This window comes from Corvus cornix, chromosome 1, assembly GCF_000738735.6.
Source record: "Corvus cornix cornix isolate S_Up_H32 chromosome 1, ASM73873v5, whole genome shotgun sequence".
Classification (NCBI taxonomy): domain Eukaryota; kingdom Metazoa; phylum Chordata; class Aves; order Passeriformes; family Corvidae; genus Corvus; species Corvus cornix.
The window spans coordinates 43,923,331-43,946,476 of record NC_046332.1 but is presented as its reverse complement, the minus strand read 5'-3'; the positions used below and the strand labels follow the sequence as shown (position 1 = coordinate 43,946,476).

The 23,146-nt window shown below is 41.5% G+C and overlaps 1 protein-coding gene across 2 annotated transcripts in view; it reads right to left on the bottom strand.

Moving 5' to 3' along the window:
• Positions 1 to 206: 206 nt before the first annotated feature.
• The window catches only part of ZC3H12C (zinc finger CCCH-type containing 12C), a 45,262-nt gene continuing 22,322 nt past the window's right edge, over positions 207 to 23,146 (bottom strand). For both annotated transcript variants that reach the window (XM_010400556.4, XM_010400554.4), the window contains exons 3-6: positions 12,123 to 12,262; positions 9,117 to 9,351; positions 8,093 to 8,199; positions 207 to 7,340 (exon numbers count right to left, since the gene is read on the bottom strand). In XM_010400556.4, coding sequence (XP_010398858.3) covers positions 5,944 to 7,340; positions 8,093 to 8,199; positions 9,117 to 9,351; positions 12,123 to 12,262 — 1,879 coding nt within the window. In that variant the 3' untranslated portion in view covers positions 207 to 5,943. The remainder of the gene's footprint in view (positions 7,341 to 8,092; positions 8,200 to 9,116; positions 9,352 to 12,122; positions 12,263 to 23,146) is intronic.

The following is a 23,146-nucleotide window of genomic DNA, read 5'->3' as shown; positions in this document are numbered from 1 at the left end:
TGAAAGGTGTCTCTGCCCATGCCAAGGGAGTTGGGACTAGATGATCTTTGAGGTCTCTTCTAAACCAAACCTTTCTATGCTTCTATGTTTGAAACTGTTCCAATTTACTCAAAGTGAGCAGTTTTGTTATTCAGGTAGGAACACAAAGCTGTCTATAACTCACTAACTGCTCTAGAGATTTTTTTTTATGAAACAAAACCAGCCCATCAGTGAGGAAAATGAATCTTTATTTTTTTTCTCTAAAAGCAGAATCCATGTACATGTTCTTTTGTATGGTTTAAAGGTAGTTTTAAGATGTGAATAGTCACATCACAGAAATAATACAGAACAACCAGTGAAGGAATGAAGAGCCGGCTTGACAACTGCTTTATCAAGTAGCCCAAACATTATTTTTAACTAATGGTTTTCCCAGAGCGGACTTCAGGACAATATTAAAATCTCACCTACTCAACACAAATACAGAGATAATGACTGGGAAAATAACTACAAAATACAATTATTGCTGCTGTATCTGCATTGCTTCCTTGGAGGATACTCTACTGGATGCTGGGAGATCAGTTTTTAAATTTCAGTTTCATTAAGAATGTCATTTAGATAAATAAGAAGTAACCAGCTAGCCAATCTCACATGGTAAATTTATCTGAGACCAGAATAAAAAGGATTGTTCTACAACAAAAGCAGAGAGGTTTTGTTTTAAAAGGTGAAGAGTAGATTGTTATACTTTGAAACACAGACGATGGCTGTGCTTAAGCATCTAAGAAAATTTGGTCTGTAGGTGTTCCCAACACCCGCAAAGGGCAATCCTGGCCGAATGACCTGTCAGCACCAGTGAGCTCTCCCCTTTGTTTGGGAGGAGGTGGCTCTCCAGCTGTGCTCCTCAAGGCTTCAGCCCTGCTGCACTCACATATATGCCAGTCTGACTCAGGGCTTCTCTAACACCGGCCCATGCCTCTACTTCTGCTGAAGTCAGGCGTATGTGGTGGTGTTTGGGAGACTGGGCCCTCCCAGGGCTATTGAGTGTGAGACAGAACGAGAACTATTGCAATCATTTAGGTTAAAGGGTAGACAGAGTAATAAACACTCCAAGCACAAGTTATGACAACCCTTTAAGACCTGAAAATGGAAGCTGGAAAATTATTTCAAGCACACTGATAACTACGAACTGCACACGCTATTCGGTAGTGCCTTTATAAACATCTCTGACAGACCTGATGTGCACCAGCACGGCCAGGAAAACCCAGCATGCTGTAGGGTGTTTCCCACGCAAATGCGCATCTCCCGTGTGATTGGGTGCTTAAGTCACCAGCTTCTGATGAAACCTTGAGAAATGTATTCTAGAACATCTAAAGGTGACATTTGAACATCTCTCACATTACCAAGCAAAAGGTTCGATGGAAAAACCATTCAATACAGATGATTCCAGGTTTAGTTACATGATTAGTCTAAACAATGTGCCCAAACATACTTAATTGGAACAAGATTCTTAAACTATGCCTCTCTAAAATTTACAAAGTATATAAAATGTGATTTGACATTTATAAAACCTCAGCCCTTTTACAGAAAACAAAACAAGGCCATAGAATTTTGTTTTAAGTTTGAATCTATTCAAACTTCTCAGCAGTTTTAGTTCCTGTGATAAAAAAACTTAAACGGCACTCCACCATGGCCTTATAATGCAAGGAATAAATTAGCAAGTCACACTGTAAATAAAAATAAATAATTTCTAAGTTATATTTTTTTTAAAAATGGTTTCTTTAATTGCACAGTATTTAAAATTTTCAGTAGCAATGAAAAGTCAGTTGAGTATTTTTCTAAATGCTCCAGAGAGCAGGAAAGCATTGTGTCTCATTTTTCAAGCTTTACACACTGAAAATACCTTGGTCAAACCATCGACTGATGAAACTGATAAATGTTTTGGTAGTCTCTTACTGTGTCAAGATGCTGCAGTATCTCTCACCCAAGGCATTTAGTCCTCTGGCGCTGGCCCTGCTGGAGCAAACCCCTGCAGCGTCCCCTTCCAAGTGAGGTACTCTGGTTTACACCGACAGCTTTGATATTTTTGGAAAGGTGTTCACCGTTAGCTAAAACTTTCACAGCAGAAGTTTCTCAACAGCTCAGCACCAGTCTGCATCTGCCAAGGCTGCAGGGGTCTCCTTCGAAGGCTTCCCCAGCCCGGCACACCTTCTCTTTTCGGGGCATCACGTGAACACATCAGGCTTTTGGCTCTCCCCAGAGGTATTCTGCAGTGGAGGACCAAGCCACAATTCAGACATACCAAAGAAAATGGGACACCTGGAAAGGTATCATCTTACCTCAGACCATTAGCAGTATCTTAAACCCACTTGCCAAACATATGTGTGTATATATACACAAATATATATATATATATATATATATATATCTTACACATATTTTGAGAAATAAAAGACAACGAAGTGATTAATACTGTCATACCCTGGGCATATTTAACTCGAAGTTAGTTACCTACAGGACATACTTAAAAACTCTAAATATGGTTGTTGTATTGAAAACAGTTGTGGGCAGATGCCTAATGTATGTGCGTTAAAAATACTGTGTATCTATATACTATTACTGATGCAGTTATAACAGCTTGGGATTTTATCTAAAAATGCAGAGTTTCTGCAAGGTATCGAAACAACTCCCAAGTACTGAAGACAAAGGAAAAGTGTTGCCCTCTTCTTAGCTGAGGGACAGCTCTAACTCGAAGGTACTAAATCGTTCATTGCATCTCTGGCACTCAGCTGGGGCCAAGACAGTATCACTGAATTACCTCTGCTATTTAAGTACCACGGGAGGTTACAGTTCAGTTATTTGCATCAATGCAATTACACAGACAAAGGTAGTATCTGACCAGTATCATTGCATCCACATTTGTTACTGGTGTCCTCTTTAGAAGTTGTTAAATATACACACTGGTCTCCTCACCATGGAGGAGTTCACACACAATTCCTCAATCTGTTAACACAGCAAAACAAAAGGAAGTATCAAGGCAAACGTTTTGTCCACAGTAAATTTCCTTTACGCAAAATAAGCAAGTCTAAGGGGAACTAGCACATCATTGCACAACATTAAAATCCACCAAGTTACTCCTGCTCTTGTATTTTTAAAGCATTTTCAGTGCTGGGGTGCAAAGCACAGAACCTATTACAAGAATCACCACCCTTTTGGGGATTCAATACTGCCCTGGATATGTGCAGAGGCAATGGACTGTGGGATCTCAGGCCTGAGCAGTGCAGCTCGCAGTCCCACACACCTCCTCGCACCGATATCCCAATGGCTAAGCCTGCTGAGCCCCTGCTCTCGGCCAGACTGTGACATGTGCGTGGCAGGAGCATCCTGGTGCTCACATCACAGGGAAAAACACAAAACACTTCTTTTACATACGCACATTTCAGTTCATGCTTAAAGGAATTGACCTTTTGGCAGAAGTAAATACCTACATAAAAAATAAATGTAGAAACCCATTAAAAACACCAACATAATACTTGCATTATTAAAACAGCTGCATCTACACTATGGTGTAGTACTTCAGTGTAATTCAATTTAACCAAATCTTAGCGTACAACTAAGATGAGACCCATTTCCCAGTCCAAACCTCAGCGTCAGCGCTGCATTGATCTCTACATTAAAACATGCTCTACAGATGGCCACCAACCAAATCCAGGGAAAAACTGTTGCCACAGGTGAAGAGGTCTTCTCCCTAAACAGACAACGCAGGACAGATGGTGTAGAGCCCCTCCGGCCTTGCCACGGGGACAGGCAGTGGCAGAACCTGCAGCGCACCGGCAGCGGAAGCTGCAGGAGCACCACGTCCTGAGTTGGTTTGCTGAACATGGTTCAGATTATTGGATATGTCTATAGCACAATGCTCTTTAGAAGCATTTACTGTATACCCAAACCCTACTTGCTGCAACACATGGTGTCACACAAGTAGTGAAAACGTCTTCGTATTCAAAGGTGCTTGGACATCATTTTCAGGCAGCATTTTACCTTTATTTTAGTGAGTTCCCACTACAAAGATTTTAGAAGGAAGAAGATGCCAATAGTTTATTTTTTCCTTTTAGTATGTGAAATTGAGACAGACACCTAAATAAATACCTACTTTCACTTGCCTAAATCTATTCTATGTCTGAAATCTCTAATTTTTAAATAAGGGATAAAATGTTGCCCAAAAGACTAGTTATAATTATACATTTGTGTTTCTAATCTACAAATCAAAATAGTTCTCAGTTAAAAAGATACAATTTGTATCAACAGTAAAAGGTACTTTCTGGTTCTTCAGGGCCTTACTTAAAATTCCAGCAAGTGTACCAAAATTATCAGCTGTAATAGTGTAAACTAGTGACACTTTTTTAACACTGAACATTGTTACAATGGATGGAAACCTAAAACTGTCGGCAACTGATCACGTCATGGAAGTACATCTGACATCAATTGCAAAAACTATTTCTATTTTTCATATATATATATAAAAGCTTATGAGGTGCTAGTAAAACCCATGACTTTAAACCAGAAATATCCCTTACTAATGCTAAAACAGACTTGGTTTGTCTGTTTCTAAAACTACACTATTTGTGGCAAGAATCAGGCCTACACAATGCAAAAAGCGAAAAAACTAACTCCAGGACCACATATGGTATCTTCTCTCCCCACAACTCTCCCCTCCCCAGCCAAAAAAGAAAAAAAAAAGTTTAAGTTATTATTTTGAGCTACAATATCATTACCATAGTGCAGTTAATAAATGTTGCATATCCTGAACACACAAAAACCTTTTCAGGCCAGCCTTGATAAATAGCAAGAAAAATCAAACAGTATCTTAAATACAAAACTTGCATTGAGATAATTAAATTCATTTAAAAACAAGTAAATATTTTATGAAAAGCATATTTTATCCAGTACAGTTGTGCAGCAATACAAAGGAAAAACATATAAAACAACTAAACAGGGCCCTACGATTTCAGGTCCCCATCTACTGACCAGAAATACACAGAGCTGGGTAACAACACACGGGAACTGAAACAGGGTGGCCTGGTTTGGGGAGATCCTGAGCATTTGCAGCTTCTCTTAGCTTCCAAGGGGGCTGCAAATTCTCAGTACCTTTGAAAATCAGGCAATAAGGCTTTTACCATATCCATAGATTAGTAAAAAAAAAAAAAAATTTTCCTCCTCTGTTTGCATCTGATCTTACTAATTGACTGCATCAACAAAAACATGTAACTATTTAAGCAAAACAAAGAAAGCAACGAAAAGTGCCATACTATAAATTACCAATACATTGTTACCCATTTCACTGTTAACTGGTAACTTAATTATTTGTTTCAAAAAATGAAGTCAGTGCTGTAGTAAATCTTTGTTTTCTACAAACAGGTGATTACAGCACAAAAAAGCTCACAAAAACAAACAAACATACATCAGACTTACTTATGGTGGTGTAAAAAGTTCAGAAACTTGGCTTGAAAACTGGCTTGAAAATTGCCTGCCAGAAGTAGCAAAATCCTCTTTCTGCAGGTTAATATCTCACAGCCCAAGGATAAGCATCCAGCAAGTTAAAAAATGAAACAAAAAATTCCCAACAAAATGTAACAATGATAAGAAAGTGCTGCATATAAACCCCTGATGCACCAAAGATTATAACCAGAGACCACAGATTATTTTTATATATATATATATTAATTTAAACTGGAACATATTCCAGATGTGAAAATAGCCATTTAAAAATTTTCAAACTAGAACACAAAACATATCTGGTACTTCCAATGCATGGGGCTATACATACAGACTCCATGATACAGTATTTCACATAAACGGAGTACTCTATAACCTCCTTGCTGAGAAGGAGATCCCAAATGCTATTGTAGCAAACCTCCCTCAGCGTTAGCGCTGAGCTGAAAACTACGAGACACCACAAAGATGCATCGTGTCTCAATAACCTAGCTGAGATTTCTCCACTAAGATGGCTGCAGCGAGCTGCTGAGCGTCCGTCACGTGAGGGTTCTTCTTCATCACCATCCTCACGAGGTCGGGGGGGAAGATGTTGCAGAGGTTAATGTAAACCTTCTCCCGGGTGTCTTGGTGCCTTGGGGGGTCTTGCGGGATTCCACAGTAAGGTACGCGCCAGGGCTGGTCCTGCTGCTCGGGAAGGCTTTGGAAGGCAAACTGCTCGTAGCATGGCTGCGTGGGGTTGCTGGGCAAGGAGTATGTCTGGCGGTAGCCGTAGGCATCCATCCCGTAACTCTGCCTGTCCCAACCTCCCAGACCTTCCTGGGCAGCGTAAGGCTTTCTGTGTCTTAACGGAGAGTTTTCATACAAACGGGAGTCTGAAATGCTGTCTATTCTCGTGGACACCAGCGCTCTCCCCAGATGCAGCGCCTTTGAATGGGACGAGCTCTGAGATGCGGAGTAGTCGTTCGGACAACTGGAACGAGCCCCGACTGCTGGATGCTGCAGATGCACAGCCATGTACGGAATGGGAGATTTGTGGTGATGCTTTGGTTCTTCGTGACTGTAGCTCTGCACTCGTGTGAGAGGCTCGTGGTAGCTCTGCAGGAAGGGCTGGGTGTTAAGGCGGCCGTGGGGGTGCATATGTTGGCACTTCAAGTTCTCCTCTAGCTGCGGGTCAGGCGAGCTCATGTACGAGCGATCGCTGTAACCCACGTAGGAATCGCTACTGCCACAGCTGACGCTCCCCTCGCTGCTGCAGTCGGAAGCTACAGAGCTAATCCTATAATCTGTGTCCAAGGAGAAGCGCCTTTCTGGACTACGTGGACCAGATACGCTGAGATTTGAATATGCACTCAGCATGGAATAATAGCCTATATCCACCGGAGACTCACATTTTGGATACTGGTCATAAGGCATTGGTGTTCCATGATTTTTGGTTGCCATCATCACTGTAGGATACTGTCCCTGTGGTCTTTGATCCTGAGGTGGGAAGTGAACTCCGGATGGAAGGCCGTTAGTTAAAGGTGCAGTACTTTGGGGTTTTCCAGCAGAGGAACTTGGTATACTAACTAAAGAAGGTACAGACCTGGTTTCCAATTTGTTTTTGGTGGGAAGCTTTTCCTCCAAATCTTGATAGACTTGAGTCCTTATACTAGGATCGGATTGCCTCTTTGGAGCAGCACGCTTCAGCTCTGAAGTGCCATCACTTTTAGTGCTACAGGGAACACTATTGCTTTTTACCAGTCCTCCTTCACTTGTAGTTTTGGCAGCTGTGCTTCTAGACATGGCACGAAGTTCATCAGCTACGGATCGCTGAGGCTGATTTCCTCTTTCTGGATGGTAGTATTTGCATTTGTGTCCATAGGTACATTTCTTCCCTGTTAATACAGACATAAGCAGATTTAGCAAACTTCAAACAAGATCTGTTAGCCATCAAATAACAGAAATGCCCCTCATTTAAAGTTTTACTGTTGATTTGAAAGATCTTGCAAATGAGATAGGTTTGGTGCAACACAGGGTGTGCTCTAAGAGCTCCTCTCCTGTTTTGTGGGGAAAAAAGAGGCAGTGGTAGCGTTCTGCAGCTGATGCCCTGGGAATGCAGACCAACACTACCAGCCACGTTTTGAGCTGAATGTGGCACTGCCAGGGAGTCTACACACCTGCTGTGTCGGGCCAAGGCAATATACAAGCACAAAACTTAACAGGGAAGTCCCACAGCAATAAGGCCAGCAAGTTTCAGCTCAGTCAAGATGCCTGTAGGAATGCTCAGTAGCTAACCTTCAGATAGCTCAATTAATTTTCTGGAAGAAAAGCTCAATATCTCACGATATTAGAAAAGGGCTTCTGGAACCTGCAGAATGTAGGTGTTGATTTGGATCTATTCCAATGAATGATTAGTTAAATTGTTCCTTTAGTTCAACTAGTAGACAGAAATGTTTTCTAAGTAGCACATGAAAAAACCTCTTATGGTTTCTACCATCAGTTCAGCATTTCAACCCATCTCAGGCTAAAACAACAATGTTAAAACCAATGTTAAAGAGTTTTTAACAGTTCTGGCAATGTTAAAATAAAGCAGGAGCTTGGTCCCCAGTCCCAGCACAAAAAAAATTGATGGGTTAAATCAAATTACCATACGGACACGGTTGCTTCTTATGTTCTGGCACAATAGGCTTCTTCCTAAGAAAATTGTCCAGACTTGGACCATGGCGACCAAGAGGATCATCAGGAGGCATAAATCTATAAAGAAAGAAAAAAGTATTACGGAAACAAACAAGCCTTTTTGCACTCCTCATGCAATGACCAAGAACCTCATGACTATGCTACACCATAACCTGCCATCCTGTCGTTTTTAAATCCGGGTACCCCAAGAGCAGTTTTGGAAGGTCAAATTGCAGGTACTGCAATTTGCAGGTACTGCCTGACAGGTAAGTCACAGGAACAGACTGTGTGGACACCTCCAGGCTGCTACAGACACCTTTGGTCCAGCTCAGCTGATGCTTTGTAGCAAAGCAGGGCTGCAAATAACCCATCCCAAAATCAAAAGTAAGGGCAGCAATACAAGCAGCCATTTCTTAAAACACCCCTATTAGCTTTGCAAAACTGTACTGACTGCCTAGGACTCTTGCATCAGCATTCAGGCACCTCAGTACAAGAGCCTGCTTGGTGGGGTACTGAGTCCCTCCTACTACAAGAAGCCACCAGCTGCAACTGCAGTTGATCTGTAGGCTGGGGTACAGAGTTACTATAGATGGATCTAATCAGACAGTTGAATCACAGACCCCGTGAGGTTCATTCCAACATGGGTTTTTCTGTGACTCTAGGACTTAGGAGTCTAACCACAGGCACAGTATATCAACAGCTGGAACATGCTGGCTCAGGATATCAACAGAGCTGGAATATTATACCATAGCATACACTGAATATATACTGGCATACACCAAAGAGGAAAAAACAGCATAAAAAGACACAAAAATGTTGCTAGAAAAACAGTTTTGAGTATCTTTAATCAGAAGACCAAATCTATGATTGACTATCCCTCTTGTTTTCCTACATGTACCTAATGATTTGGGTGCAAACTAAAAAATTCGTACAAATCGTCAAACTGTCCTTTCTTCAATTATTTTAGTGGCACATATAAAGACAGAATGACTTACTTGTCATTAACAAATGAATACATCAACAAGCGTTCATCTATGAACTTCTTCCATTCTGGCTTTTCATTAGCTAGATCCCTGTAGTTATCATTAGAGACAATGATGCCATCTGACTCAAAGGCCAACTTCACTATGAATCGGTCATCGTAGCACACCACCCTTCTCCCTTGCACACGCCGGGATGGTGTGAACACAAGAATCTTCTCCTTTTCTAATTTACGTAAGATTTCTTGATCTACAAGGAATAAGAATCAAAAATCAAACAACAAAGAAAAGAAAAAAATTTGTTTAATCTCTAAAAACATTAGACTTGAGGAAGAAAATCCAAGCACTTAGGACTAAAAATGTCTTAGGTGGTTATAGTCCAGCAGAAGGTGTCCCATATATGATATCTGAACTTATAGTCAGCAGTCAGCTGGCAATACTTTCAAAAAACCCTGCAAACAAATCAAAACCTCCTGCTCCACACCATTTCTCTAAGACTAACACAAGGGATCTTGTTCATGTTCCTGTGGTTCAAAAAATCCCCATTTTATCAAAACATCTGTGCAGAACTCCTCTGGTTGAAGGGGTCATTTTAAACACCACTGAATAGGAGCACTATACCCAAGAACAGCCACGGCTTTCCCATAACTGAGCTCCTCGGTAAGGACAGACTTTCTTCATTTCTTTGTGGAAGCCAGCAAGAAGCATCTTTTGAAAGAATTCCAGTAGCTCACATTAATGGGACTGTCTCATTGAATCCCTGCCCATCAAGAGAAGGGGTACCCAAAGGACTAGAAAACCCACATTCGGTACAAGCACTCAGGTTCTCCACAAATATTAGCAGCATTCCCCAGAAAGACCTCTGCTGTCATCTTGTAACCAACAGCAAAAATGGTGGTGGTTTGTTTTGTTTGTTTTTTTTTGTTAACACCAGTAATAGTTTAGATTGTATCTTTCCTTGAATGGTTTACACGTTTACATGTAAGTTCTTATCAAAGCCAGATTTCTCTTCAGTCCTTCTAAATAATCATATTTAGCATTTTATGTAGCTCCTTCTTGTTCTACACAATCTGTCACTCACATATCCCAAAAGTATTTTCCCTTTTCCTATGCGGAACCCAGAGATCCCAAGCAGGTTTGAAAGATGGACCTCAGGCTACTAAGGAGGTTGTACCTAGTACTGGGGCACCTACCCCTTCTGTTGATTCTCCTACCTATCACTCTCCTCAGAACAGATAAGCTATGAAAGAAGAATACACAAAAAAACTAGGCAACATCTAAAACAGCAGAAGATGCTTGCATAGTGAATATGAATCATGGCTCTTAGTAATGGGTAATAACTCAAATAACTCAACTGTTTTGTAGCATAAGAAACTTGACAGGGGACATATTCCATCTGGGGAAAAAAAAGATTCCGACAGGAAGAAATACAGCATTAATATTACATATAAACAATATATTTGATACAAGCATTTATCTGCTTAGTAGAAAAAGCACAAGATTTTAAATGAAATACAACCTTTTTGTATTCAATGCCCCACAATGCGGTAAATGATGAGTGAGAGTGTGATGGGAAGTGATTTTTTTTTCCCTGCTAAGAAAGAATAAAAAGATCTGCCACATTATGACTGGTGGGTACTGGTAAGAAAGATGCGGCTGTTTAGTCCAAGAGACTCTCATGAATGCTGACAGTCTAGAACCATCCCCATGTTACTCATCTAGGGCTTTTTCCAAACTCCAGCTGGCCGCGGATTTCAGGTGCGTATCTCTGGCAACAGAGTGCCAGCACCATGTATTTTACATGCCTGGTAGCACACAGGCTTTCTGCATCCTCAGAAGAAAACAGAAGATGCAGTATTTTCACAGAAGATACAACAACCTGCTCTGATGTTCCTCCCATTTTCAGGGTACATGATCACAGACGGAAAACTGATTTCTCATTGCTAGACAACTGACCATTGCAAGGTCAATTCTAGCTTGCTGCTTTCTTGAAATGCCTTTTGGGGTGTTTAGCCCTACGCACACTTCAAGAAGATGTCACTATTTATTTCTAAGTGGCCAAATTTTTATTACTTAGCCAATGCTCTTCTCATACCCCAAACACCAGTACGGCGAAAGAAAGGCTTCAAGAGAAAGGCTCCACACTGCCAGTGCTGACAGGGTAACTGCGGCTTTCCAAATGTTACCATGTGTTAACATGCTATATTCTAGTTGCAACCAAGCAAATGGGATGAAGTGCTGAGAGGATCTTTCCAGATATTTGAAAATGCTCATGGCAATCGAAACATGCTTCTGTATTCTTCTAGAAGCTACAGCTATTAGTCTCAAAAGCCTCCCCTTCTTCAATGGCAATCATGTTGGGTCCCATCTCAGAAAACCCCCTTCCTCCTCTCCAAGTTCTAGGGTTTTTTTAACCCCTAATTCCTTTCTGTTTCAACTTTAGGGCAGTTGGAGGATGTCTCTCCAGCCTTCACACAGAACCTGTTAGTTTGATGAAGGAATCAATACCTCTACACCATATTTTTTTCTATATAAACACATTCAAAATTAAAATTTTCAAAAGTTGTCTATTTGCTAATAGTAATGACAAAGAGAGGAACCAGTCCCTTTCTGTCCAGATAATTCTCATAACCCAGACCATGGGCAGTGACAGGCCATCCTGGCAGAATCTGCTCACCACAAGAAATAATACCCACCAAATGACTAACTTCAAACCTCTTTGGTACTAATACTGCACAGACAGCATATTTTAACAAAGGCAATTACATCCTTCAAGAAGTAAGTAGCAATGTTAAGGGAAACTTGAGCAGATGAGCAGAACAGAACAGGAGGATGTGGAGAGGGCATTGCTTTGTCTTTTTCCATCCTGTAAGTCGCAAGGAAGTCACTACAGCAGAGATACTTTTTGTTACAGCCTTTCACTGCTAAAGGTTTGTTCATCTGAGCAGTAGCACTGTTCATTTGAGCAGTAGCACTCATGCTGTGCAAAGCACTGAACAAACAAGCAAAGATGGAGCTTACCTGTTATAAGAGCATCTGGTCTCGACTGTTCTTTCCTCCACGCTGGCACAAACACAGTAACATCCTTGTGGCCTCTTTCCAAAAACCAGTCTACTGCCAGTTTGATTCCTCGACAAGAAAATACTTCTTTGTTCCCGTGGCTGAAACACATATTAAAATTCTTTATTAGATGACTTTGTTTTTCTATGACCACAAATGGAGCTCAGTAAAATGCAGATGTCAAAGCCATGCTCTTCACTTGCTCCATGGTCTCTAAAAGCAGCTGGAAGTCTGTCTGAGCCTAGCCCAAACACAGCCATCATTTCCAAAACAGCGTGGGAGAGGGCTACTGAATCTGCCAAACACATTTATCACCTGTACAAAGATTTGACAAGTAAAGAAAAATATAAGCGTGCTTTTAAAAATCCTCATAGCCCAACCAACTGTATGGGGTATAACAGGCAGCTCAAAGACTTGAGGGAAAGCAGAAGGCCTGAAATACCAACATGAGAGTGAACTGTGTTTAGGAAATGTTAGCAGATGAGCACAGGTGTGCATGGAAGCAGCAGAAGGGACAGCAGAGAGCTCTGCGAGGTCCTGTGTGAACAGGGAGAGAGGAGAAGGCTCCAAGCCCAAGGGGATGGCAGGCACTCAGCAGGACAAATTAGGCAAACTGGGGAGACTGTCCAAAATCAACATGGCAAAACTAAGAATGTGCTTAGTACATATTTCAGAAGGAGAAATTAATGTTATTTAAAAAGCTGTGAAGAGACAATTAAGCAGAAACTGATCAGACACAAGCAAAACAAAACGTGTGTCTGTTGTGCAATAACTGTCTGGGGTAAGGCAAGAGACGCAATTATGTCATTTTCTAAAGGCAGACAAGCCTTTGCCCAACTTCTACATCCAGTTTTAGGCATGACATTATAAAAGACATAGATGAAACAGAAGGAATCCAGAAGAAAGTGAAAGGAGACCTATGGGGAAAGGCTGAAGGAAGCACATTTAGATAATCTGGGGAAAAAAAGCAGCTTGTGAAAGAACAAATCAATCTTCCACGTATAGGAAGTAACTGAAATGGAGGACAGCAATCAGCCAATGGGTGTCCACAGAGAGGTTCTGGGAGCAGGGAGCTGCTGTGAGAGGAGTTTGGGATTGCCCCATGATGGGCACACCCAGCTCTAGCCAGCTCCACAGCGGAGAAGGGAACGAGGGAACACCAAGGTTTGAGGACGAGGAGGTGCTTCATGAGGAGCAGGTACACTCCCAGAGGGACTTGCACTCTTGAGAACAGGAAAAGGGCAAGAAGGAAGGAGCAGCAGAGAAAAACTGTGACACTCTGACCTCAGCCCCCTGCATGGCTCACAGCTGCTCTGGGAGGACTGACTGCCACCTGCAGCTGTGACAAGGTGTAAGAGCGAGGCTGTGGGGAGGTAGTGGGGAGGACACATGTTTGGAATGAAGCAAGCCTAGAAAAGGAGAGACAGTCTTCCCCCTAAATATTTTAATGTTTTTCTTTTTTGTTTCCCAATATTAAATTTGGAATTAAATATTTATATTAACTGGCTATAAATGAAATTGAATTCCCCAAGCTGAGTCTGCCTGACATAAAAAATTACTTGATGAGTGATCTCCCTGTCATTGTTTTGAGCCATGGGTTTTCTTGCTTCTGTTCCTCCTGTTTTCTCCCCCATTCTGTTGGGAGGAGGCAAGCCACAGCCAACCCACGATAGTCCCACTGGGTAAGGACAGAAAAGTCCTTAACTAGCGTAAGGAACAGTTAAGCACTGTGCTAGTAAAAGCTTTCTCCCTAGTCTGTGGGACAGTCTGGCCACGGATTTTGGGATCTCCTCACCGGAGGCTTTGCAGAACAAGTTAGACAGCTCCTCTGAGGCCAGTCTGGCCTCTCCATGCACAAGAGGAGACAAGCAACTTTTGCGAGGTCTGTCCCAAACCTGCAGCTCTGTGTAGCCGAAGAAACTCAGGGGCATGGAAACAAGCCATCACCTTTCACTTGGCTTGTCATAGCAGGCATGCCACAATCTGCTTTCCAGAAGGGTAAAAGACTATTCTTTGTCCGTGATTTGTGAAGAGGACAATAGCATGATAGATAGCCACAGGAATTTTAAAAGTTCCTTCTCCTTGCATGTTTTGAGGTAAACAGAACACCAGAAAGTTATCTAAAAACTTTTGTCCCCCTCAGCAGGGAAATTTTAAGTACCTACTATTTCCACCTTTCTAAAACATAGCACTGCTGGTTTATTTCTTGACACTGAGGGAGCTTGAGTAATTGTGCAATGGACAAGGTACCAAAGTAAAAGTGAGAAAAAATTTGCAAAAATGTTCCGATTTCAGAAGTCTGTGAAGGAGGTGGTGTACACTTCCACCTGTGTCAAGGGAGAATGAGTCATGGCTAACACCTCTTACAAAACATCATTCTCAGCAGAGGCTGTGTTGAAGGTCACACATCCCATACAAAAGGGAAAAAAAAAAAAAAAAGAAAAGGAAAAAGGCAAAGAAGAGCCCACTACCATTAACAGGATTTAAGTGAGGAAGTGTCCTACTTCCTCTTCTAATGATACTGGAGGCAGTACCTGCAGACATAAGCATATACTCTGATACTGCAACTGTTGCCAAGCATAACAAAGTTTGTAAATTTCAGCTGGCATGGGGTACTCGAAGGATAGTTTAAGCCCATCTTCTGTGCCTACAGGGCTACACTAGGAACACTGTCAGGAACAATATCTCTACCTAAATACCCTTTTTAGCTATGGTTATAGGCCTCTGCAGTAACGCATTCCCTGTTTTCTATGATCATATCACACGATATAGAATTACATCATAATAACACTGTAATTATAAAACACAGACCAGTATTTTTTCTAGGCATTGTTTTATACTATACAACTACTCTTGTGCTTGTTTGGCTGAAAGAGTAGTATCTTTCTGTATTTCAAAACTTACCAGGAATGGGAAAGCAAACCACACACAGATGTGACACACTTAAAGTGCACACGCACACAGTGCAGAGCAAAAATGGCCAACAGTACTTCATCCACGGTCTAACTCCATCTTCCCTCAATGACACAAGATTGGGACACCTGGTGCACTTTCAGCACCCAGGGAGAAGCCATAAGGCCTCCTTTGCAAACGCTGAGAAAAGAGGTTACTGCTCGTGCTATCAGCAGGCTGTGTACAACCATAAACATATTGTAAGCCATTTTAAAACAGTCAGGAAGGGCTTGTTCCAGCTACTAAATTCCAGTGGAATCACTGTACTGTGACTGCTCTATACAATCTCCAGGGTTTCAAGTGGATAAACCCACTTTTCACTCCTTACAGTGAACAAGTGGTGTGTTAAGACTACGTTTTAGCAACACTATGTTTCCTTCTGCAAGTCTGAGAAATAACTTCAGGAAAAAAAATGGACATTCTTGCCTATTGCCTTCCATCAGGTTGTAGTTCAGGCCACACTTTTAGAGGCAGAGGGAAGACCAGGCAGTTCAGCTCCTTAGTTTTCTCTTGCCTAATACAGACTATTAAAATTCTTTCATCCAGAACAGAAATTTTAAATAAACTGCATGAAACAGAAGTGGGGAATGCATTACAATGCATACCAGCTACTCTGCACTGTGGAGCAAGTGAATTTATAACATGTATAAATCTTCACTTTTTTCCACTCCTTTTCAGGTACATGCCTAAGCTGGGATCTGAGCGGCTACAAATTCCAAGGAATTTAAATCATTAGTGAGAAAGTCTGTAAAAGAGATGTGCAATTAAAATTTGTTCACTTTGTTGTTATGCAGATTTGATGGTCTTCATTTTGTGATCTTTGCGCTTCATCAGCTTTATGATACATCATATGGTGAAAAGACTGAAATCATGTTACTGCTTCTGACTTCTTTTCCCTCCTCTTAGTTGCAAAAAAGATGAGAAATGTTTGTACTTCTTTGTCAAGAAACTTTTAAAAATATCTTTCCAGTTATTAGGAATATGAGAAAGCTCAGAGCAGTCAGGTTGACAGCTGTAGCCCTGGGTGACATACTGGTGTACAGTACACTGGTTCTGCTTGTTATGTTTCATCTACCACTCTCAATAGCAAGATAAAGTATATTCCTTTAGAAGTACCTATTTCTTTTTCATATCATGTGTGAATGATTCTTTTTACCACCACTTTTATATTTGGTCTGTTGATAGGTGTAGTTTTATTTTTAAATGAAAGAAAATAAAGTAGTATAATGTTTCCTAAGCAAAAAATCAATAAAGCATTTTCAAGGCTAGGAAAATTAGTAGAAAGTGTAAAACTTCTGATGAGAACACTTTTCATTTTCTCCGTTACCTTCCTAGACCCCAAATTAGATTTTCTAGTGATTGTCTTGGAAAGACTTCTGGTACACACTCTTAAAAGACTGACTACTTAGAATACCTGCAAGATTTCTAGTGTGCTCTAACACAATATTCAAACCAACACTCATATTCTGAGAGCTACAGAAAACACACACATTGATGACAAGAGGTCTACAACAATGTCTGTTGCATACAGGTTTTTATACAACTGAAATCTGGACACAAACACACACTTAGCATGTAAAAGCATATTGACTAAAAGCAAGAACAAAACCAAAACACATACCTGCCCAGTAAGAGTTATTACCAAGTTACCAAACTATTTTCTTCTATCATATCATGGGAGGAGAAGAGGGTTCAGTCCATAGCACAGAGAGAGATGAATTTCCACTCTGTATCGTATCAGTGATTCATAACCCTGGCAGCCTGGTTTTGTAACTAGCCATCCCTTTTTAATTACTTTTTTATTTAAGCTCTACTAATTCCCTGATCATAGAAATCATTTGTCCCAAAGCATTTCTCAGTAACCTGAGCCTTCTATCAGTCCTGCATATATTTTGGTGCCAACACAAAGCAGATAGAACAGTTGCCAAATGTTTTTTTTTCCCATCAGCCCAAATTACTTCAATGCTTTGAGGTGTTTCAAGGAAAAAACGCCTTGGAAGCTGTCACGTATTTCAAAATACCTTTTGCCTGTAGGGCTTCCAATGCTAGAGCACTCTGCGAGTACAGCAGGTTCTGTCTCCAGCCAGAACTTCACACAGGTCTCTGACCAAGCAAGAACCACACACTCGGCACTCAGAGGTCAAAACAGGCAAAAAGAAACAGGCAAAACAGGCAAAAAGAAGCTACACTCAAATCTGCCAGTGATGAGCTCCTATCCATGCGATTGTTACTTGCTGGAAAAATATTTTTATCTATTCTTTAAAGTGAATTCTCAAAATAACCTAAAAAACCAGACAGTGCTACTGAAAGACGAATATCTGAATCAAGGGACCAAGACACAACCATGTCTACTAAACGCAGCAACACAATCTGAGGAGAAGCTAATGCAGCTAAACTGTTTGTTAAAATAAATTGCCACACAAAAACTTCATAAGGCATGGATAAGACAACTGAGCCATCCTTTGGCTGACACAATTTGCAGTTGTGGAGAAACTTCTGTGTAGACAGGGTATGAGTGAACCTTTTACTACAACCAAATGACCTGCCTCAGCATAAACGCATGGACCAAGGCTCAGTTGCCTGAACAGAGATGTCTTAACTCTGGTTAGGCACCTCAGTGACACTTCCTCCAGCTGAATGCCACTCCTGAATGGCACTGGGGGCTCTGCCCATGACTTGTCAGGCCTGGGAGTATGTTTCTGGTGCCACCAAGCACCTACAACATCCACAGCGGGTGGGATGGCTGGGCATGAAAGCTGGAAGAAAATGGTAAAATACCTGTCTTAAACTGGAAATGTATTTATCTAAAAATCAACTCCACAAATCAGTATCTTCCTCTTCCAAACAAAAATTGAGTACACTATTTATCTCATGGTGTATTTTCCCCTGTGCAGTGACGTACAATCAAGGACCATTTAAATATACAGCCCAAGGTTTTCCAGAAAGGGAAGCTGAAATGCATCACCTCCATGGCCTGGGAAACCCAAGGGCAAAGTTTTCATAGGAATCTAATTGCCCAAAACAAGATCAATTGATTTTAATCTGCAAATCAAGGTGGCACATGATCAAAATACTTCAATTCCTTTGCCCATAAACTTCTTAAAGTTGTAGTCTAAAAATAATAAAGCAAGTAAAATAGTAACATAATTTTAAATCAGTGTTATCTTCATGTGGCACTCTCTGTAGGCACAGCAGACTTCTGCCAGTATGTTTTCAGCATAAAGTTTTATACATATTTGAAACATTCTTTCCACAGTCAGTAAAGAAAAGTCTGAAGGCACCCAGGATACCCAGGGAAAACTTACATGGAACAGAAGCAAATGAATAAAATGGTTATAATTTTCTCACTGTCTTTGTAACTAACAACTTTGTTCTTTACTCCTTACTTCTTGGTAGCAAAACCCTTACTTTGATTCCAGCAAAGGAAAGTATCACAGCAATAACCAATTTTAGTCCATTTTCAACATCCCAACCTTATCCTTGAAATTACAAGCGAGGGCAAAGGACTGTGCAAATTTGCTGCCATATATTTCTCTCTTCAGAAGGAACTCCTTTGTTCTCAACCCTAGCAGTAAAGGGAAGTCTTAAAGGGTCAAAAGAGAACCTTAAAACCTTGCCTCTGTTGCCTCGTGGAGAAACAGGACCTTCCCCCCCTTGATCCCAAACTAGGGAGCCTCAGCTGAGGAAACTGGGGATGCATAAAGAGCAGGACCAAGAACTCACTGGAGAAGAGATAGATGTAGGGCTGACAGTGATGACAAAGAGCTGACAATATGCTGTTGTTAGATGGATGGAGATCACCTTCTTTTGCTTACCTCAATTATGTAAAAGGAAAACTGAGGGTAGCTAAAATCTTACCACACAGGGAGGGATACAGAACTACGAGTGACTGAAATGTGTTACCTGGCTAGTATCAATGCTGTGCAGCTTACACTAAATAAGGTCCTGAGTGCATTTTCATGGAGGAAAAGTGCCTTTCTCACTCACATGGACCGAAGTTCTAAATGAATATTTTGCATTACAGTATTATCATCTACATGCAAAACACCCAACTCACCTTATGAAGCAGGGTTAGAACTACACAGCTCTCTGGAAATTGACATAGGTCACTGCTCAGGTATGGCACAACTGAATTCTGGGTCCTATCCCTTAGTTCAGCCTCACTCCCTGCTGTACGAAGGGTCTATCAGAAGGTCCACGATAGCTCCAGGGGATTATCTAATTTGCTGTTCAGCTCTCATTTTGAATTTATATACACAGAAAAATCAATCTCATCTCTAAGAGCATTCTAACAAAAAACATGGTGTGTGTTTAAGGCCTAAACACTGGGCATCTTTCCTCTTCTGGAAAAGGATTAAGTCAACATCAAGAAAGGCAGAATAACAAAACAAGAGCATATTTGATGTATCCTATAGAAGCTAAATAGCAATTCTTCAAGTCATAGCTTGCAAAAGCCTCCTTTCTGCTATTCAGCTGAAAGAGGGCCTTCTCTTTGTTTTTAAAACTTCAACCAATTCATATTCTTTACACCATATTGGATTTTTAAACTTGATATTCATAAGATGCATTTGATCACTCATTTTCAGTTTAAGGCACTAATGACAAGCAATGCCATATGAAAGGTTATGGAAAGCTTTCCAAGCGTTACCAAAATGCAGAAAAATTGAGTGTTGGGTTTTTCTTAATCTACAGTTTGCTAAAGCAGTTTGTCTGTAACAGGAGTAGTCACCAGACCAGACTGGCATACATGGTGGCTCTGGCTTGCCAGAGCAAGTTGTTCTGACCCAAGCCTTTTTCTGTACTGCTCTTAAGGAATTCATGAATCCGCCAGTTCATTAGATACAACCAGTACCACAAATATGAACATTCAGTCACATAATCAGACATATCCTTCCTCCTCTGTGTTGGACCGAGTTGTTCTCCCAATGACAAAAACATCAGGTTATATTTACATGTCTAATGGAAAAGTAATCCTTTCTGATTACCCCCACTCTGAATTAGGAAGCTGAATCAACTCATTTTGCAGCCACCCAGTCATTAGATGAGATGCAGATAAGAAAGCATCCCTGGCAGTGGGATAGAAGCAAGCCTTAAAGGAAATCACTCTGTGTCACTCACTGGATGTTTTGTGAAACTACATCCTTAATTAGTCATGGAATGGAGACACAGGGCAGCACAGTCTTTGATCCTTTGATATCAGTCACCTCAGCCTTCTCCACAAGACTTTCCCTCCCCCATCAAATACATCTTTTAAAGGAAAATTAGTAGCTCTTATATAGAATAATTCTTATAGTAAATGGTATCTTCAAGTATGTTCATTACAACTACATGGGAGTAAGAATACAGATCACAGTCTAACCATTCCTGTGATAGCATATGAGAAAGCTTCCAAGAACACCTCTCAAAAGACTATCTACAGTCTTGCTTAGGGCACAGGCCCATTTCCCTTTAGCAACTCCAGAGTGAACACATCGGCCACAGCTTGGAATAGCAAGGAGGAAAGACAAAACTGTGACAATTTGTAGTTACCCATAAGAGGATCCTGGACATTTAGATACAGAAGTCTGAAGAAGACTAACTGCAAGTGAACTCCTGTCCCTCCTGCATGTAAAAGCTGAAATCTTTCCAGTGTTTGAAGTGCTTAGTTACTAGTACCTATTTCCTTGAAGGGGAAAGGACAGATCCTGTGGGCAAACAACTGGTTGCACAACTGGTGTCAGCAGCTGAGACTCATCTTTTACATCATGGGACTGGCTTTCCTAACCAAGGACTGATTTCTGGAAAAAGGTGAGTGCACTGGACCAACCAGCCAATTGGCAAAGATGCTTTTGTTCTGACCTACACAGCAAGGTGTCACCAATTCAGGAAGCTCCTGGAGTGCTTTTGCAGTAACTTCTTAAAATGCGTGACTGAGGACCTAACAAGTGAACCAGCTGGGCCTCAGAAACAAGGGAGAACAAGACTTGAGATGGGAAGGTCATGGGCCACCTTTGCTGCAGTGACCATGAGAAGCATACCCTGTGAAGAAAGAGCAAGGCAAAAAGCATGATTACAAGACCAGAATTCAGGAGAGCAGATTTTGGCCTACCCAGGAGAATCCCATGCAGAGAAGAGTGCACAGGACAGATGGCAGATTTTTAAAGGATCACCCGTGCCAAGCTCAAGACTGGCCCACAGCAATGTGCAGGAAGTTGGGCAAAGGTAACAGGACAAGACTTTCCCTCAGCTGACTTTTGGGAACTCTGAAATGGGATATTGTGAGGCTGCTGGGCCCTGATGGGTACTGAGGGAGCTGGCTAATGATATTGTAAGGCCTCTCTTGGCAATTTTTGAAAGGTTGTGGTGATAGGGGATATTCCTAAGGTCTAGAAAAGCACAAATATACCTTCCATTTTAAAGGGGGGCAAGAAAGCAATTCAGGGACCTACAAAGCTGGTCAGCCTCACCTTGATCCCTACAAAGGTGATGGAGCAAATCATCCTGCAAATCTGTATGTAGATTGGATAAAGGTGACTGGGAACAGTCAGCATGGATTTATGAAGGACCAGCCTCATAGCCTTTTATGGTGAGATGACTTGTTCAGTGAATGAAGAGAGCAGTGGACACTTTATTGTGGCTTTAACAAAGCTTCTGACAGCTTTGTTCTTGTAACAGCCTTCTCTTATCACAACCTCACTGACAAACTAAGGAAGCTGGGGCAAGGTAAGAGGATAGAGAGCTGGACTGAAATCTGACTTGAACAGCGGCATTCAAAGGGTTATGCTTAGTGGCATAAAGTCCAGTTGAAGGTAAGTCAGGATCTGTGTACTCCAGGGACTGACATGGGGGAATGCACTGCTTAACATCTGCATAATGACCCAGATAACAGAACAGAGTCCATCCACCCTCAGCAAGTTTGTGGCGGATGCTCAACTGGGAGGAGAACACCACACGGGTGTACTCTCATTCTGAGGGATCCTGGTCAGGGTAGAGCAAGGGGCTAACAGGTACCTCAGCAAGTTCAACAGAGGGAAATGCCAATCCTGCAGCTGGGGAGGATTAACACTAGTCATCAGTACAGGCTGGGGGCTGACCATCTGGAAAGCAACTCTGAAGTGAGGAACATTGGGGTTCTGGTGAACACCAAACTGATCAAGAGGCACCAATCTGCATTTGCAGCAGAGAACACCAACAGCCTCCTGGGCTGCATTAGGAAAAGTGCTGCCAGCAGGTTTTGGGAGGGGATCCTTCTCTACTCACACATCTGAAGTGCTGGGTTCAGTTCTGGGCTCCCCCATGTAAGACAGACATAGACAATACTGGAGAAAGGCCAGTGAAGCACAACAAAATTAATCAAGAGACTGGTGCTTTCAAACAAGGAGGAAAGGCTGAGAGATCTGGGACTGTGTAGCCTAGAGAAGACAAGGCTTGGGAAGATCTTATCCATGTGTCTAAATACCCAATGGGAAGAAATAAAGGCAACAGAAACTGACTTCTCACTGGTGTTCAGTGACAGAACAAGGGGCAATGGGCACAAAACAGAATACAAGAAATGTTGCTTAAACATAAAATAAGGAAATTTTCTTACAATGAGGGCATTCAAACACTGGCCAAGGGAATATGTTGAGTCTCCATCTCCTTAGAGACATTTAAAACCCAACTTGACGTGGCCTTGAACTGACACAGCTCTGTGTAGGAATCTCCAAAGGCCCCTTCCAAATGGAATGATTCTATGGTTACATTTGGTAGAAAACAAGTAAAGACCTGTTAATTTGCTTCTGGGATACAGAACAACCATTCTATTAATAGATTTAATCTGTTCTAAGGCCCTGCCGCATGCATCACATACATTCATATTTGGTTCATTTGATGCAGGTGGTCAAGAAAGTAAATTGAACATAGGAAGGCAGATCCTAAATATTTACGCTAATAGCTGAATAAACATTAAGGAAAACTGACAGATCTGGAGCTAATTCTGGAATGCATTCAGTTCAGTTTGTAGGAGAAGTTGAACCTAAGTCCACCCACCAAGTCTGAGCCATGCTAACTAGCTA